General features: G+C 40.1%; 1 protein-coding gene across 2 annotated transcripts; it reads right to left on the bottom strand.

Annotated features, from left to right (window-relative positions):
- Window positions 1-310: 310 nt before the first annotated feature.
- Window positions 311-14715, bottom strand: LOC127626724 (non-POU domain-containing octamer-binding protein-like). Of its 2 annotated transcripts, none has more exons than XM_052102700.1 (10): window positions 14629-14715; window positions 13751-13898; window positions 13292-13485; window positions 4609-4910; window positions 4420-4515; window positions 3769-3965; window positions 3294-3478; window positions 3161-3191; window positions 1018-1097; window positions 311-938 (listed from the first exon to the last, which is right to left on the bottom strand). In XM_052102700.1, the coding sequence occupies exons 2-10, from the start codon at window positions 13896-13898 to the stop codon at window positions 843-845; spliced, it is 1329 nt and encodes a 442-aa protein (XP_051958660.1). In that variant the 5' UTR covers window positions 14629-14715; the 3' UTR covers window positions 311-842. The 2 variants fall into 2 exon arrangements, with proteins under 2 accessions (XP_051958660.1, XP_051958670.1); XM_052102710.1 differs by having other exon boundaries at window positions 311-935.
- Window positions 14716-16704: the final 1989 nt, after the last annotated feature.

Raw genomic sequence — 16704 nt, 5'->3', positions numbered from 1 at the left:
TCGGATTAACGGGTTTATTCACGTGTAAACATCGTTAATTCATTAAAATTCGCTTCCTTGCGCGTAATCACTCATGCGTCAGCTGCTAAATGACGGATGCAACAGAGATATGATTTTGACTCGTGCAGATACTGTTTTAAGCGTCTCCTCCATTCACGGCCCAAAATTTAAGACCTCAGCAAATTATATTTAAGAATTTTAATGGCCTTAAATTGAAAAATAAAATAATGTAATACTTAAGGACCCGCAGATACCCTGTCATATATGTAAATGTTATAATGGGAATGGATTTAGTTACAATAAATTGCAAAACGTGGCTGAAATTTTATTCAAGAAAACTGTCAGCAACACAGGACTGTGTGTAACATGTAGTTATGAATTTATTTAAAGTTACCAAGAAATTCAGGTATTTCAGAGGACAAGACGAGAAAAGCTCATTTCTACAATAGAGAAGGTCACTGCTGGGTGAAACACAAAACAGAAGAAAATAAAATGGAGAAAATAGGACTATACAAAGCTGAATGTCCACCCTGGGGCTGTTTCCTGCACAGATAAACCCTCATCCTGAGATGGAAACACTTCAGTAAGAAACCATTAGCTAGACGGTCAATTAAACCAGAACTGGGCTTGATGAATGCCTAGAAACAGTCCCTTAAGTCTCCTGGGGATGGGAAATCTTAGGGAGTAACTTAAAACTCATACGTCAAGCTAAGTTTAAAACATATTTTGCCCACACAAATCCCATTTGTGAAATGCATACACAGGCTCTACAAAAAGCACAGTCTGCACTTAAAAATATCTTCCAGTGTGTAAAAAAAGAAAAAGGTGTTTGGCCGATGGTCTCAGAATCTGCGGCGTTTGTTAGTGCCAAAGTCGATGGCAGGTCCGGGACGAGGAAAGGGAAGTGGCAGACCACCTGGATTACTGGCAGACCCCTGCTAAAAGAGAGAGAATGGAGCTCACAATGTATTCTCTGCATAACGTATGAAAGTTTGTGTGTATGAGAATGACCTCTACCTCATTGGAAGCCAAGCTGGCAGCACCTGCTGCTGTGGGATTTCCACCCATTGGGTTCCTGTTCATGGACATTCCTTGACCTTTAACCCCAAGAGAGAGAAGGAAAAGAAGTTTATAAACTATGTGGATACCATACCAACTTTATTTGTTAAGCACTTTACAACAACCAAAGTTGACCAAAGTGCTGTACAGAAAAATATACATTTACATATGTACAATTAATAAGCATACAATAAAAACAAAGTAACAAATACAATCAAGTAAATAAAGTAGACATCTTACTAGGTGTCAAAAGCCATAGAGAAAAGATGGGTTTTAAGAAGGGTTTTAAAAACAGATAAAGAAGAGGCCTGCTTAACATGCAAAGGCAGATCATTCCAAAGTCTAGGTGCAGACACAGCAAAGGCACGGTCCCCTCTGAGCTTACGCTTAGTTTTAGGCACAGTCAGGAGCAGCTGATCATCTGACCTGAGAGCGCGGACGGGTTTATAAGAGTGTAGAAGCTCAGAGAGGTATGGCGGGGCAAGACCATTTAATGATTTAAAAGCAAATAACAAAATTTTGAAATGGATCCTAAATTGAATAGGCAGCCAATGTAATGAAGCTAAAATAGGGGAAATGTGCTCATGTTTACGTGTGCCTGTTAAAAGACGTGCTGCTCCTGGAGACTTTGTATCACCTGGAGACGGGTGATGGAGGACCCACTAACCCCCACATATAGCGAATTACAATAGTCCAGCCGTGTAGTTACAAAGGCGTGGATTGCAGTTTCAAAATGTTGTCTTGACAGAATTGGCTTTATTTTGGCCAGCTGCCTCAAATGAAAGAAGCTTGATTTGACAACAGCTTTGATTTGACTGTCAAATTTAAGCTCAGGGTCCCCTTTAACTCCTAGGTTTGTAATGCTAGGTTTAATATAGGGTGCCAATGAGCCCAGATCTACAGGCGGGGTCCCAGTGGTGCCTCCAAAAACCATCACTTCTGTTTTTTTATCATTAAAATTTAAAAAGTTCAGAGCCATCCAGGCCTTTATGTCGTCGAGACAATTGAGTAGTTGTCCAACAGAGTTATCATTTTTATTTTTAAGAGGTACATAAATCTGACTGTCATCTGCATAACAGTGGAATGAAATGCCGTACTAAGTATGGAACCAAGTGGAAGCAAATACAAAGAGAAAAGTAGAGGGCCGAGGACTGAGCCCTGTGGGACCCCACACAAGAGAGGAGCAGAGGAGGATACAGATTCACCTATGCTGACACAAAAAGTTCGATCTGCTAAATATGACCTAAACCACTCCAGTGCCATGCCACTGATGCCCACCCACTGCCTTAAACGTGAAATCAATATCTCATGATCCACTGTGTCAAATGCAGCAGTTAGATCCAAAAGCACAAGGATAACACAGTCGCTAAAAAGATATCATAAAAACTTTTAAAAGAGCGGTTTCTGTGCTGTGCAAGGTTTTAAAGCCGGACTGGAAAACCTCTAGTATATTATGTTCTTCCAAAAAGACCAATAATTGACCGTGCACAATCTTCTCCAGGATTTTTGAAAGGAAGGGCAATTTGGAAATAGGCCTGAAATTAGCAAGAACTGACGGATCCAGAGCAGGTTTTTTAATCAGAGGTTGAACCACTGCATTTTTCAAAATTTCAGGGACCACCCCCGAGGTCAGACTACTGTTTATAACTGCAACAACAGATGGTCCTACAGTGGGGAAAACCTCCTTAAATAGTCGAGGGGGAACAGCATCATTTGGAGAACCCGAGGGCTTCAAGTGACCAACTACCTCCTCTAAAAAAGTCAGTCACCGGCTCAAAATGATCAAAAACAACCGAGCAAGAGACAGAGATTCTGAAGCTGAAGGCGGATGATACATTTAACAAATTATATTAAGAACATAATTCTCTGGCATTACACATGGCAAAACTGAACAAACAAACAGACCCTTTATGGAAGACCATACATTTTTCCTAAATGTATTGATTAGAATGAAAGAAATTTTGTAATTTGTTGTGACACTTGTGTAATTGCTTTATAATGAGCTTTTAGTCATGTTTAAAATGGTGAGAAGGCACGTTATTATGAAAGGTGTTCACTGTTAAATTGACCAGATGTGTAAAGAATGTCGTCTCATTCTCACCTCCCATATGCATCCTCATGTCTGGATCTCTCTGAAAGAGTAAATGTTAAACAGGATATTACTTTAATAATCTTGTCATAAAACTACTTTTCAAAAACATTTGTGGCACAGAAAGTGTGTTGCGGACACTCACCTTCTCAGAGAAGTTGCCTCCCTGCCCCTGCTGCCGTCTCATCATGTCCTCACTGTGGACACGGAGCTCTTCTTCTCTCCTCCGTCGCTCCTCCTCTTGACGTTGCTCCATCTGCTTCCGTTTCTGCACCTCCTGGCTGTGAGCCTCCTCCATTCTCCTCAACTCCTCCTGCCTGCGCAGGAGGTCTGAAGCAGAGAGAGAAACAAGCATGTCAAGGTAAAATAGTTCAACGTTTAAAAACGTGCCTCAAGACATGCCTTCAACGTCAGGCCATCCAGCTGTTTGAACTGTCTTTACGTCCCCAAACAAACGAGGTCTCAGAATAACCAAAATCATCTTGCTTATGCAGAGTTGGATTAAGACAATTAGTTGACTTTCAAAATATCTGGAAATTATCAAACTTCATCTTCAGGTTGACTATCCCTATAAAAAGTAACGTGTGTGTGTGTGTGTGTGTGTGTGTGTGTGTGGTCACCTTGTCTCATCAGTATGACTTGGTGCTCGTGTCGCGCTGCCTCCATTTCGGCCTCCAGTTTCTCTTGAGCTTCTTTGATGTTCCGGTCCACCTGCTCATACTGCTGCTTCTCCATCTCCATCAAAGCCTTCCAGCGCATCGCGTACTCGTACTCAAATGAGCCTGGCTGGGCAAAGCGGGGTGGCTGCTCACGCTCCCTGATAGACAGAGAAAGAGTTGAAAAGAGCAAAAGACAGAGATAGAGCGTTAGGAATCATAAATTAGAGCAATGATAGATGTAGACCTTTGTTACACAGCTTTCTGTAATACTTGATTCTGATTGGTCACATCGCAGATCTCTGTAGTCAAATGTATTCATAGAATTACTATTATTGACCATCATTCCAGGCAACTGATTTCTTAGATAGCTGTGCTAGCTTCATTAAGATCACTCTGCAGTCTCACTTAAAATAATGTCATTAAATTCTGATGCAAAACTAATTAACAAATGGACAGGTTAAGTGTATCACAATCAGCGATATACTTTATGTATGAAGACAAGACCCCTACAGCTCATGATCAACCTGTTGAGGCTTATTTTGCATTAATGAGTGACTCACTGTATATTAATCACTTACATATACAATGTATACGAGAACACGAGAAACTCACTTGTGGAATAGTGGGTTTTTGTTAATAAGCTTCTCAAGAAGCCCCTCATCCTCATCTAGCTGTTCCATTGGCTCAACAGTAATAGGCCTCGGGAATCTGAGTTTGGAGATGAAAAACAGATTTAGAAACCCATCTTCCATTAACATTGTACAAGTATACCAAAAAGGTGTAGCAGACACACAAACTCACGTGGTTAGAAGAAAGGCTCCGTCGGCACAGCGGTCAAGAGCTTTCCTGGCAGATGGTTTATTGGCAAACTCCACAATGCCCTTCCCAGTGGGCCTGCCGCGATCATCGACGATGACAATAGCCCGTTCAAGTGGGCCGAACATGGAGAAGGCCTCCTCCAGGAGCTCATTTGACACAAACTGTGGCAGGTTCTTAACCGTCAGTGCAGCGCCGTGTGTGGCAAAACGCACACGGATCTGGCGGCCACGGAAGAGCGTATCATCCAGTTCTGCCTTTGCAATATCTGCAAGTGTCTTCGTTTCCTAAAAAGGGGAGTGCAGAATCCTAGGGTTTATCAAATGTTTCAATCATGAAAACAAATTATACAGGGACTCCTTTGTTGTTTGTGAACCTGCAAACTAGGGATGCCATTTTCATTTAACCATTAATTGTTAATACCACAAATGTGAAGGACTCCAAATTGTTAGGGCCGGGACTCAATTAAAAAAATTAATCTAATTAATTAGAGGCTTTGTAATTAATTAATCGAAATTAATCGCATTTTAATTGCATAAATATTTGACCTGAGAACAGTGAGAAGTAATTTTTTTCACATGGATTTTTAGTATACCATTGAATAATGACTGAATACATAAGCTTAAGCAACAAAATATTGTTTATTTTTGTATTATGTTTTGCGTTGAGGTGATACTTGAGGCTCGATGTGCTGCGGCGAATTCCTTGTTGCATAGCTTGCACACAACCATGCTCTTATCGACGCTTCCATCCGTTCGTTTTTTATAACAAAATTTCCCATCCACGGGGCCAACCAAGGCGGTCTCGTCAGCTTCTTCGTTCATGTTCACTGTGATTTGTTGTTGTCTGAAGTCATGAACGCTAGTTGGTGCTCCAGTATAATCGGTCCGCCGAAACTCATCCAGTGAGAAACGTTCCACGGTGCAAAAATTAAAATGCGTAAAACGTGTTATTTTTTGTGTAATTAATTAATCTTAATTAACGCGTTAAAGTCTGTAATTAATTAATCTAAATTAACGCGATAAAGTCCCGGCTCTAATAATTTTATTAATACTTAAGAAATGCAAGTATTGGCATTTTCCTCTTAAAATATTCTTAGTTCAGTGTAATACATTTAGGATGTGCCTAGTTAGAAATTTTGAATTACTGTTAATTAATTACTATTAATGAATAACTTGTATACAAATACATAGTTCATTAAAACGTCACATTGTGGATCGTGGGATGTGTGACCTTTAGATTATTTATTATACATTAAGTCCAATTATGTTACCAGTCATAGTAAGCTGCGTATACATACAGTACATAACATACCACTTCTCTGGTTATGAGATGCCAGTTGAATGTGCCCCTCTTGGAGATCACTGACTTAACCGTAAACAAGCAGACCAGCGGACCAACCATGCTTGTTTTCATGTTGTACTTTAATACACCATCACGGTGCAAGCAGAATAGTTTTCATTTATAGAGAAATGCTGATTACATTGAACCCCTGTGTGTCGTCATCTGTGATATGAACAAGACGTGACATCCAGCGCACAAGCGCCCTCTATCGGCAGATGACTACATGACTTCCTTATCAAAGTCTGCTGGCATGATTACTGAATGCATTAATTCTGAAATTAATAGAATTTTATTAAAGGGGTCATGACATGAGGAATAAAATTTTCCTTGATATTTTGACATATAAGAGGTCACTGTACAATAAAATCATACAAAGTTTCAGAACTAATAACTTCCTCCTACATAGAAAAACTATTTATTTCAACCAAGCTGCAAAAACGGCTCATTTGGAATTTCAGGAAATTACATTTACTTGAAAAGAAACAAGATATTTATACTTCCTTTAGGAGAATGTATCTTTAATATAAGTCTATTTTGTAAATGTTTTCACTTGGTTATACTTAGACAAATTATAGATATATTCAAGATCTATTCTCTAAAAGCAAAGTATAAATATCTTATATGCTGCTTCTCAGGTGAATGCATCATTTTTTAAAGGATTTTTAGATATTTTAAAACATTTGTATTTTTTATATTATCTTCAACGTTCTCAGTTTTTCTTCTGCAGTATATTTCCTAAAGTAAATGCACATTGTTTTAAATGAGTTTGATATTTTTATTGGAAAACAAGCAAAAACAAATTAAAAACATTTTGTTGCAGTGTATAATGTGGCGAAGACTACCTCTCTCACCTTTCGGTTCACATCAATCCATCTTTAACTCACACACACAAATAAACACTTTTTAATAAAGCTGCATATTGCCAATTTTCTTCAAGATAAGAAATGCACAGTGACATATATTATGATTCAATAAGTCGTGAGCATCGAGTTACAATCTAGCCGCAGCAAGTGTACACTCGATGGACGAGCATACCCGTGACCGAGTGCCCATCAGCCGGGTGCAGTTTCAATCTCTCCACCTTAGATAAGGACATTCGCGCAACTCATAAAAGAGGCACTGACCGCACAGAGAAATGCCAGTTTCGGAGTTTGTAATTAATTACATAAACTGCTTCCGTATTATTTGAACTTTAATAAAGCTATAAAGCATTAAAACTGCATTTAAGATGTAACACGGGTGTTTCCTTTTAAGAGCTCCAACTCCACTTATTCCACAACGAGTGTGCTTCCGTATTAACTTATTTGATATTTTTGTATAATTCCCTTGTACTTGCGATCTACATAAGCTGAAGCTGTTTGGAAAGTTTAGAGTGCATCTGGACTGTGAGCTGTGTAATTCTTCCTCTCTTCAGTCAGGCGCGAGATGCAGTGCTGCTCTCAAGCGTCATCATTACAGTTGAATGTGATCTCATGTTACGTTAAATGAGATCAAAAGACTATTCGACAATGAACATTTTTGTCGACAATTGTTCTAATTGTTTCAGCCCTAGTAAATGGTTTAAATCATGAATATTTCATGTTATGACTGTGATAGTATATGGTGCTGACATCCTGTTTATACAAGGAGTGTCCGTTGACGCTATGCAACGGCTTGAGGCTGTCTACACCAGGCATGTCGACACAAACTTTCTAAACTGTTTATTCATGTTGTTGGCAGTAGTAGCGGCTCTGCATGCAGTGCAAAATGGAACACCACATCGGTTTACGGTCACCGCAATGCGACGTGCTGCAACGGACACTTCCATGGTAAACAGAAGGGGTGGGCGATATGACAAATCTTATCATGACATCACTAATTTTATATCACGATAATGATATATCACAATATAGTAATTTTTCAACAAAAAATACATTCAATAAAAATTGGTTTATATATTAACCATAATGAAATTGATTTTTGAAAAATCCAGTTGAATTAAATACTTTATAAATGAAAACATCCGTTACATACGTTAAATTGGTTCCCTGCAATGATGGGAACAAGACATTGCGGTTGTTTAGGCATATGGGGAGTGTGTCCTTCCACACAACTGTTGAAACCTCTCTGCCCTATGCTAAAATTGGCTATGGTGTTTGAGTTACGCACTTTTAGGCGCAAAGCTGTTCGCTATAGAAGCAGGCATGCAAACACAATTCCTCTGAATTTTCTGACTGAGGGACAAGGAGCGCATCTCTCGCAACTCAAAATAACTCGAGTCTTGTGAGGCCAGCGATCGCAATGCCCCGTTCCCTTCTCAGGGAACCGAGGTTACGTACGTAACAGAGACATTCCCTTACAACTCCGTACACTTCAAAATTAGTTTGCTAATGCATATGGGGAACAGAATCCCATCACACAGCACTTCACGCCATAACCTTCCAGAGAGGAATCATGACGTTGCAGTCACGCAGGACGGTGACCGGCATTAGTGACCCTCATGTTGGACCAGGAGGGGAGCACTCAGAATGAATATATGAACTATAGTCATATAGTATGAATTAACCCCTTCATGAACCCAGTTAGGAAGGAAGTTTATTTATAATGAAAGTGCTTGTGATTTTATTGGTGCATCCTGAATGCAGGCGGTTGTGTATAATGATGGGGAGCCCGTACTTAAAGGGAGGAACACAATCATATATTTTGCCAATGAAATGGCAAGCACTGTAAACAGAAAGGACTTGTGAAGAGAGAGATGTTACATCTAGGTTGTAAAACCTAGCGAATGTGTTCCGAGAATACCTTCCTGCTGCAAAACATACGTCATGTAAATACACAGTTCGTCCATGCACATTAGGAGGCTAGTTAAGCATGCTTTAACACCAATTGGTGAGTCAGGGCAATCGCATCAATGATCCAGTGAGAAAGTCTTTGCTTGGAGATGGACATTCCTTTCATGCGTCCTCTATAGCACACTGAGCTGATCAGACAGTCTAAACTGGCGGGTGCGCTCAAACATATGCATGTAGCACCCGCACAGGGCATAATAACTCAGTAGTTCTCAACTGGTTTTTCTTCAGGACCCAGATTTCACATTGGATATCAAGTGGCGACCCACCATAGTAAAAACGTAACCTGTATTTAATGTATCCTGGGTCACATTCCCTGTTATGTTGCATAGTTTTGATCATGTTTTTCAAGTACAAGGACATGCATCGTGACATTATTTTTGTTGATGTCAACAAAATTTACAGGAAATTCTCTCCCCCCCTTTTAAAAATGTATGAGCATATTTACTTAAATGAGCCCATTATTATCCCGTTTGTTTCTTAATTTCAAACATAATTCAAACAGAACATACATATTACACAGGAGGAAAGGCCTGATTACCATGGTTAGGTCAGTGTAGCTAGTCTTAAATGATAGTAATAGATCATTAGCGCAAGTTGGTACACTCGTGCAAAAGTGCAAATGAGAAGCCTTTAGCCGATTGCGAAATTATCAATATATCTTCCTCGGCAGTCCTTAATAGGCTATCTCTTCTGTGGCCACTGATATATCTTCAATGGGAGAACCATGGCGTAGTTCTTTCCCTGCTGTCCGTAACCAAGTCCAAATAGACCTGTGACCCACCAGTTTAGAAAGACTGCTTTAACTCACACACACTTATGTTAGTCCCCCTCGCCACACTTCTCTGACATTTTCTAGTTGACGAGTCGGACAGGCAGTCGAGGAGGAAAGGAGAGGAGCACGCGCAGGTGAGATTCTCAGTCCTTTCTTCAGCAGTATTTTCCATGGAGACCCATCCAGTACTTCAATCTCCGGAAACCAGGACTGATTGGCCACTTCGGCCCAATTAAACAAACTGTTTCCATGTTCACTTGGAGGACAGTATGGAGGCACACCTGGGGAAACACATACTCCCACTTCTACAAAGGAGATTTACTGGCTGGGAAAAGTGTGCTTTTCGCCCAGTTGACATTAGACCAGATTTTCCATATGGCAAAGCAGCAAGTCTCTGCGTTTGCTCAGTAGTGCCTCTGATTGGCTAGTAATAACCAATCGCTGAGGTAATTCAAAACACACACACACAGTTCATTTTTGATGGGGCGAGTGCCACATCGATACATTTCGTGAACTTGCGGGGAGCCAGAGACAGACTAAAATGAATTACTTTACATTGATTCGTAGTTCCCTCGAACGCAAATTGAAAAAGCCACCTGTAACACGGTGCATGTGACTACTGTGAGACACAGAAAACAACAAGTTGAACAACATTATTCCTTTCCTGACAAACAGCAGTGGGGAAGAGTGGAACAGTATTGTGTGTCAGGAGTGCTTTGCTGCATAGGGAAGGGGGTGTCCCCCCTCGGCGCAGGGCTTGCGCTGAGGCGGCTTCCTTTGTTTGGGCCATGGTTTGCATGGATGAAACTGTGGCTTGGCGCCACCAGTGGCGGCGCTGAGGGGTTTTTAGCCGGACGCTGGACAGAGCGGCATCCAGTTGTGATGAAAACTGCTCCGTTTTGGCATAAAATGTCTCATAACCTGTGAGTGTTGTCGAGTCGTGACATAGCGCTCAGCAATTCAATTCACAGAGCCTCTGAAAGGCTGGCTGGAGACACCGGAGCATCACATAAGAGTGGCTTTTCCCACGTGACGCATTTCCATGAGGGTCAGCCAGATGCGACGATCCAAAAACACAAGGTTTGTTGCTCGCAGCGCTAAGTCCGTAACGTCTCTTGATCGTAGCCTTGCTTGTCCATTTGTTTGAGGAGCTTAACTTGGAGCAGTTATCGCATGGAGTAATGAACCAGTTTGGCCTGCAGCGGAGTATGCACTTCCAGACATTGCGGGCATTAGTCGAAACGGCTTAGACAAAAGGGGCATGAGTTCCACACCCTGCTACTTGTGGCGCTACCGCCTCTTTTAGGGGGGATCTAAGGGACGTGGTTTGATGGTGTCCAGATTGCAGGAACCATTCATCAAGGCAAGACTGTGTAGGTTCCTCTGGAGGAGACCACTCAATGTTGAGCTCTTCAACTGCCCTTGAAAGGACAAAGCATCTCCTTATCAGTGGCATGTACACACTCCTCTCCGGGGGAAGGGGCAGTAACGTCATCCACTGACCACTCACCTGATGCTGTGAGAGACGTGACATCATCAGAACTGCCGAACAAGATTAAGCCATGCAAAGACATTTTACATGGAGACTGAGGGGCTCGTGGGGTGTGTGCCGGCACGAGGACCACCTCAAATTCATCCTGCTCAACTTTGTCCCTCAGAATGAGGGCAATTCGCGAGCAAAGCGTCTTGAGACTCATGCCCTCACAGTGAGGGCAGTCTGTCTCCATGAGAGCTGACTCTGCGTGGGCCCAGACAGTAAATGCAGCTCTCATGCTGATCTGATGGCGGGATGTGCCTCTCGCACAAGGAACACTTAAGGAACAACATCTTAAAGATGCATAAGCAACTTTTTTAGAGAAAATATATCTATATACACACACACACACTGGAGTCGCGACTTTGAATCCAGGGTGTGCTGACTGACTCCAGCCAGGTCTCCTAAGCAACCAAATTGGCCTGGTTGTTAGGGAGGGCAAGTCACATGGGGTAACCTCCTGGTGGTTGCGATTAGTGGTTCTTGACATCAAGGGCCGGGTGGCACATTGTGCGTGGATCGGAGTGAGTTACCGCGCCACCACAAGGACCTACTAAGGTAGTGGGTATTGGGCATTCCAAATAAAAAATAAAAAAAGGATTATAAGGATAAACCATTCCTGCTGAAGCACTGCAGGGAATCAGGATGCTGAAGCAGCCCGTTCACCAGTGAAGCGGCGAGGTGGAGTGATATTCGCCGGAACACTGCAGCGGAGCTTCGTTGCCATGAAGATCCCACCCGCTGACTCGTGCAGTCGACAGCGTAGTAGTAGTGGGCTTCTAGATGAGAGATGAATAACTGGAACGGTGTTTGTGCACCTGTTTTCATAGTGCACAGCTTAGCACCTAAAAGGGTGGGACTCAAACACTATAGCCAATATTAGAATACTGGCATTATTGTAGAGAGGTTTCAATTAGGTTGTGTAAGGACACTCCCCTTATGCGTTAGCAAATGCAATGTCAAGTGTACTGACTGGTAAGTGAACCACTTCCACAATTTTTCTTTATTCGGAACTTTACAAACATAGTCAGAGAAAACAAAAGTGGTAATCAAGCTTACCACAACACTACATTTCAGTCTGATGTTGATGACTAGAATTGTTATAATAAAACAATTCATTAGGCTCTTAATGGTTTAAGTCATCTCTGTAAACAATATCAGAATATCAAATGTCTGAGATCGTATGTCTGATGAGAAGCAAGTCCAGAACACGAGATTGTCATTGAATTTGCTGCGGCAGCCGCCGAAAAATGGTCAGTACCTGAAAAACCCTGTTTTTTCAATTCTTTCAGTCTCACATAAAGCCACTCTGCTTCCACTAATTCTCCAACAGAATCTGTACCGTGTACAAGTGAATAGAATGAAGTGCACATTTCTTGCACGCACGCCGTGGTGGTTTTGTATCCACGTTACAGACAATAATCCAAAATGTATACCGATAGCCAAGTTGTGCTTGAGATTAACCATTTAATAAATTTGGATGTAATGTGTTGGATGTGCATTGTGTAAACCCTGACATTTAGTTTTATAATGTTGTTGAGCTGGTTCATTCTCTTCTGATGGTCTACACAGTATGAATATTGTAATGCAAAAAAACTGTACTAACATTATCAATGGACCTCAGAGAAGATAATAAAACCATAAAACAAAATAAAAATAAAGCGCATTTCATGACCCCCTTAACATCCCTGCAAAAAAAGACCACGAACTGCATGTGAGGGTGTGGATGAGACAGAATAGGACATAAATATTCTTCAACCTGGGTTTCTCACACCCTTTGACTAACATGTTTTCATTACTTCTGATTGTGAAATAAATACTTTTTTTTAGAATCATTTAATAGAAATTGCACCCAGGAAGATAATTTTCTAACCAATGAAATATTTAAGAGCAGAGAATAAATGGAACAAATTATTATTAACTACAGATTTCCATGTTTCAATGTTTTATCAATTTCCCTGATTATTCAAGGCCTGAAAAATAACATATTTCCACTGCCATTGTTGTTGTACTGAATTTCAGTTTTTTTTTTTTTCCAGAAAACAGTGACTGACAAAACAATGCAGCAATAAAATGAGGGGAGTTTGGATTATGAATAAGCTTTCATATCAATAATTTTGTTTGTGTACAACCAGTCACTCCCTCCTGATTTAGTACCATTTTAAACTGATGTCTAATCAAACTTACCAGCCTGATGAAGCCAAATCCCCTGTCCTTGTTGATGAAGATCTCAGAAGGTTTTCCATATTTGGAGAAGAGCTTCTCCACATCATCCTCTGTGGTTCCAGCAGGCAGGTTCCCCACAAACAGTCTGCTCCTCTGAGTGTAGGTCTTCTCTCCAGGCTTCCTGAAGTTCTGCAGGTCTATAGTGAAAGCAGCATCTGCAGGAAAGAAGGTCCAACACCTCACTGAGCAACCATACAACATTAGAACACAAATATCAAGCGCTTAATCGCTTTTAGACAGCAAAAGCTCCTACGTTACTGCTGGTCATTCTTTAGTTGTCACATGTATTATTTTACTTACAGTATGCTATTATGTGTGGGTTCCAAGCTATTAAGTGGAATTGAGTACCACCTCCTGAACTCTGATTACTTTGGTTCAATCCATTCTGGTTCATATTATCAAATGTTGTCTGTTGCTTACTTTGGCTACTCTGGTCTCCAGCATCAGTATGCTGGCCATTGCTGTCGGCTCCTGACGGTTTCCCCTGTTGTTCCTGATGGGGGTTGGGCTGCGGTCGGGGAGGGCCATGGTTCTGCTGCTCTGGCCGTGGTCCTCGGTTTCCCTGCATCTATTTAAAACACATTAAATCACCAATACAAACATCCACAATGTTACCAGAGAATTGAAATGCAACCCCAAAAAGTGCACATTCAATTAAGAATTACAATACAAGATCGGAAACAAAGCCACGACTGATGTTGTTGCTGGATTCTGGCCTGGTTAATCTCAAGAGATCCACATTTAGTCAAAAAGAGCTATAAGAGTGTTATAACACAGACTTTTAAATTGTACACATCCACGTATACCCTCAATATCAAATTTACATCAGCCATACAATCAACCTCACAGATAAACAGGAAATTTCAACCAATTTAAATCACCGAGAATTTTTTTAAATAAATCAAACACCGAATTGGCTAATGTGATCGTGTGACTGTGATTTTTCCTTTGGCAAGTAGTTATTTTGAGTCAGATGTGAATGCAATTTGGTGTCTTCGTGTTCAATTACGGTTTAATTTCGTTATTACAGAGTGTACTGTAGTGCCTGCATTGTTAAACGTATTATTAAATTCGTGAATGGTCTAATTACTTAATTATTGTAATTTATGTTTTATCAATCGTCGTATTAAATCAATGAGCGTTTATGGGTTTGCATAGCGAAGCCTTAGCCGGACCACTCATCCACGCAGCGAGCAGCAGATACTTATATCAAGCTGATATACACAAACACATTGATTTAGAAATAAAAACACGCATCACGTAGAGAAATTATACACCAAATGCGAGCGTCTGATTACCTTTAAAAAGAGTGTTTAATCCGATCCAGTAACACGCGCAACGTTGATCACAAAGAGGAGAGGGGAGGGCCGCCTTACACCTCAACACTGCTGCCTGCCCTAACCGCTCATTGGCTGGGGTGGCTTTTCCAGCGAGCGCTTTGCAGTGTCCGATTGGTCGATTTTACGTCAATAATATGACGTATACATTTGCCGGCAGTTTAATTGGTTTACGTCTTTTTAAAACAATATACTTGAATCCCATTGGTTGGAAATGACGTAGGAAATGACGTAAAACAACAAGTTAGTGAGCGGCGTGCTGGGAAAAATGATGGTGCCAACCAGCGTTGAACAAAGGAAGCGCAATGGACAAACACTGTTGTACTTAGGTTAATAAAATGGTCAAATAAAGATCTTAAAATAATCAATTACATTGTTCAACAGTTCAGAGAGTGTGGAATACAATAAAGAAAAAATACCAATAATAATAATAATACAAAACACATAAATAATAATGAATGTTTTGGGCAGTTCCATGAATTTGAAAAGCTTTAGAATTTGTATTGTTTTCTTAAGTTTCAAGTTTTGTGTTCACATGTTTGAAAGGGTTTCAAAATACATCTTAAGTTCAGTGTTACAGAAGGTAATATAGGAGGGTTTTTATGAGTTACTCATGTCTTGTGAATGTAAAACTTTGCTAAGATAATTAAAAGATTAATTATGTAATTTTGTTTTTCAGAAAAATGTGGGTTTTGTATGGACAAACACTATTTGTGCATCAATGTACAAATAATGTTCTTGAAATGCATAACTGACACAATGCCTTAATTTAAACCAAGCCTTTTCCAAAAAAAAATAAAAAATCAGACAAATTTGAATTAGTAGTGAATTAAGTATTCCTATCAAATATATTTATCGGCTAAAAAGTGTGGTGGTGACATAAAAAGATAAGAATAACAGGTAGGAAAAGCACTTTTAATTAACTTTTGATAAATTGCATTCTGAAAACATGTGGAATATTGTAATTTTACAAATTGTGAAATAAAGTGACATAATGAGACCTTTTATAATATTTGCAATGTGTTTGTGTTCAGCAGAAATATAAATTAACCTCATGAAGCCAAAAAATAATATATATTTTTTAAATAACATCATCAACCACACCACTGCAACAACAGTGTTCTCAGATCAGAAAAAAAGACTAATTCTACTTCATTATTCAATGATTAAAATACTTCAAAAGGGACAATTCTGAAGTATAATCATTCAACTTACCAAAATAACTTACAGAAAACCTGTAACTTGTGAGGTAGAGGGAGCAGATTTAATTAAGCATAATACAGCAAAATCCCTACATGTCAATTCAGCAAGGGGCTTTAAAGCCCAAAAAATAAGCAAATTATTGGAGCAACTTTGTCAGTTAATTTAAATGCACTATGGTCAGCACAATCTGCATCACACATTAAACTGAATTAGATCTATTTGGCAGAGTCTGTTAATGTTATTTGAGTTTGACGCTCTTTGCTCCCTCCTTGTAGTTCCCAAGGGTGAGTTTGAAGCCGCAGTGCTGGAGAGTCTGTCTGACTACTGGGGAAACACTGTGATTGTCATAAGCACAACTTGACTGAACCACTTTTGTGATGAGGTTATTCTGCCAGCGACCTTTAACCCCTGCACATTTGGCCCAGCAACTGATCTGGAGTGCATCATCCTCTGTGTGCCTATATGGTAAAATCTGCTGTGAAAAAGAACAAGAGAATGTGAGTATTGCGTGTAAAATCCAGAGAATGCACATATACAGAATGTGTACTAAAGCTCAGCGATCAGCTGCAACAAACCCCAAAGTGAAGAAAACATGGTGATAATACCCTTACAATTATAACTAAGGGTATAAACATATAACTATTTTATTAATTTATAAGGGTTATATATAAAGGTAAACTCTAAAAATATAAGAAGAGCACATAGTTTTATAATTAGCTAGCGATCTAGTAAAAGCTGCACCCTGTTTGATTGACAGGCGGTGTGTTCCAAATGCGCATGTTCCAAAAATGCTCTCGCTAAAGCACACCTGAACAGTCAAATACGTTTCAAAAT

The sequence above is a fragment of the Xyrauchen texanus genome, chromosome 3, assembly GCF_025860055.1.
Source record: "Xyrauchen texanus isolate HMW12.3.18 chromosome 3, RBS_HiC_50CHRs, whole genome shotgun sequence".
NCBI lineage: Eukaryota > Metazoa > Chordata > Actinopteri > Cypriniformes > Catostomidae > Xyrauchen > Xyrauchen texanus.
The sequence above is the reverse complement of the archived record's forward strand: the minus strand, read 5'-3'. Positions and strand labels throughout refer to the sequence as shown.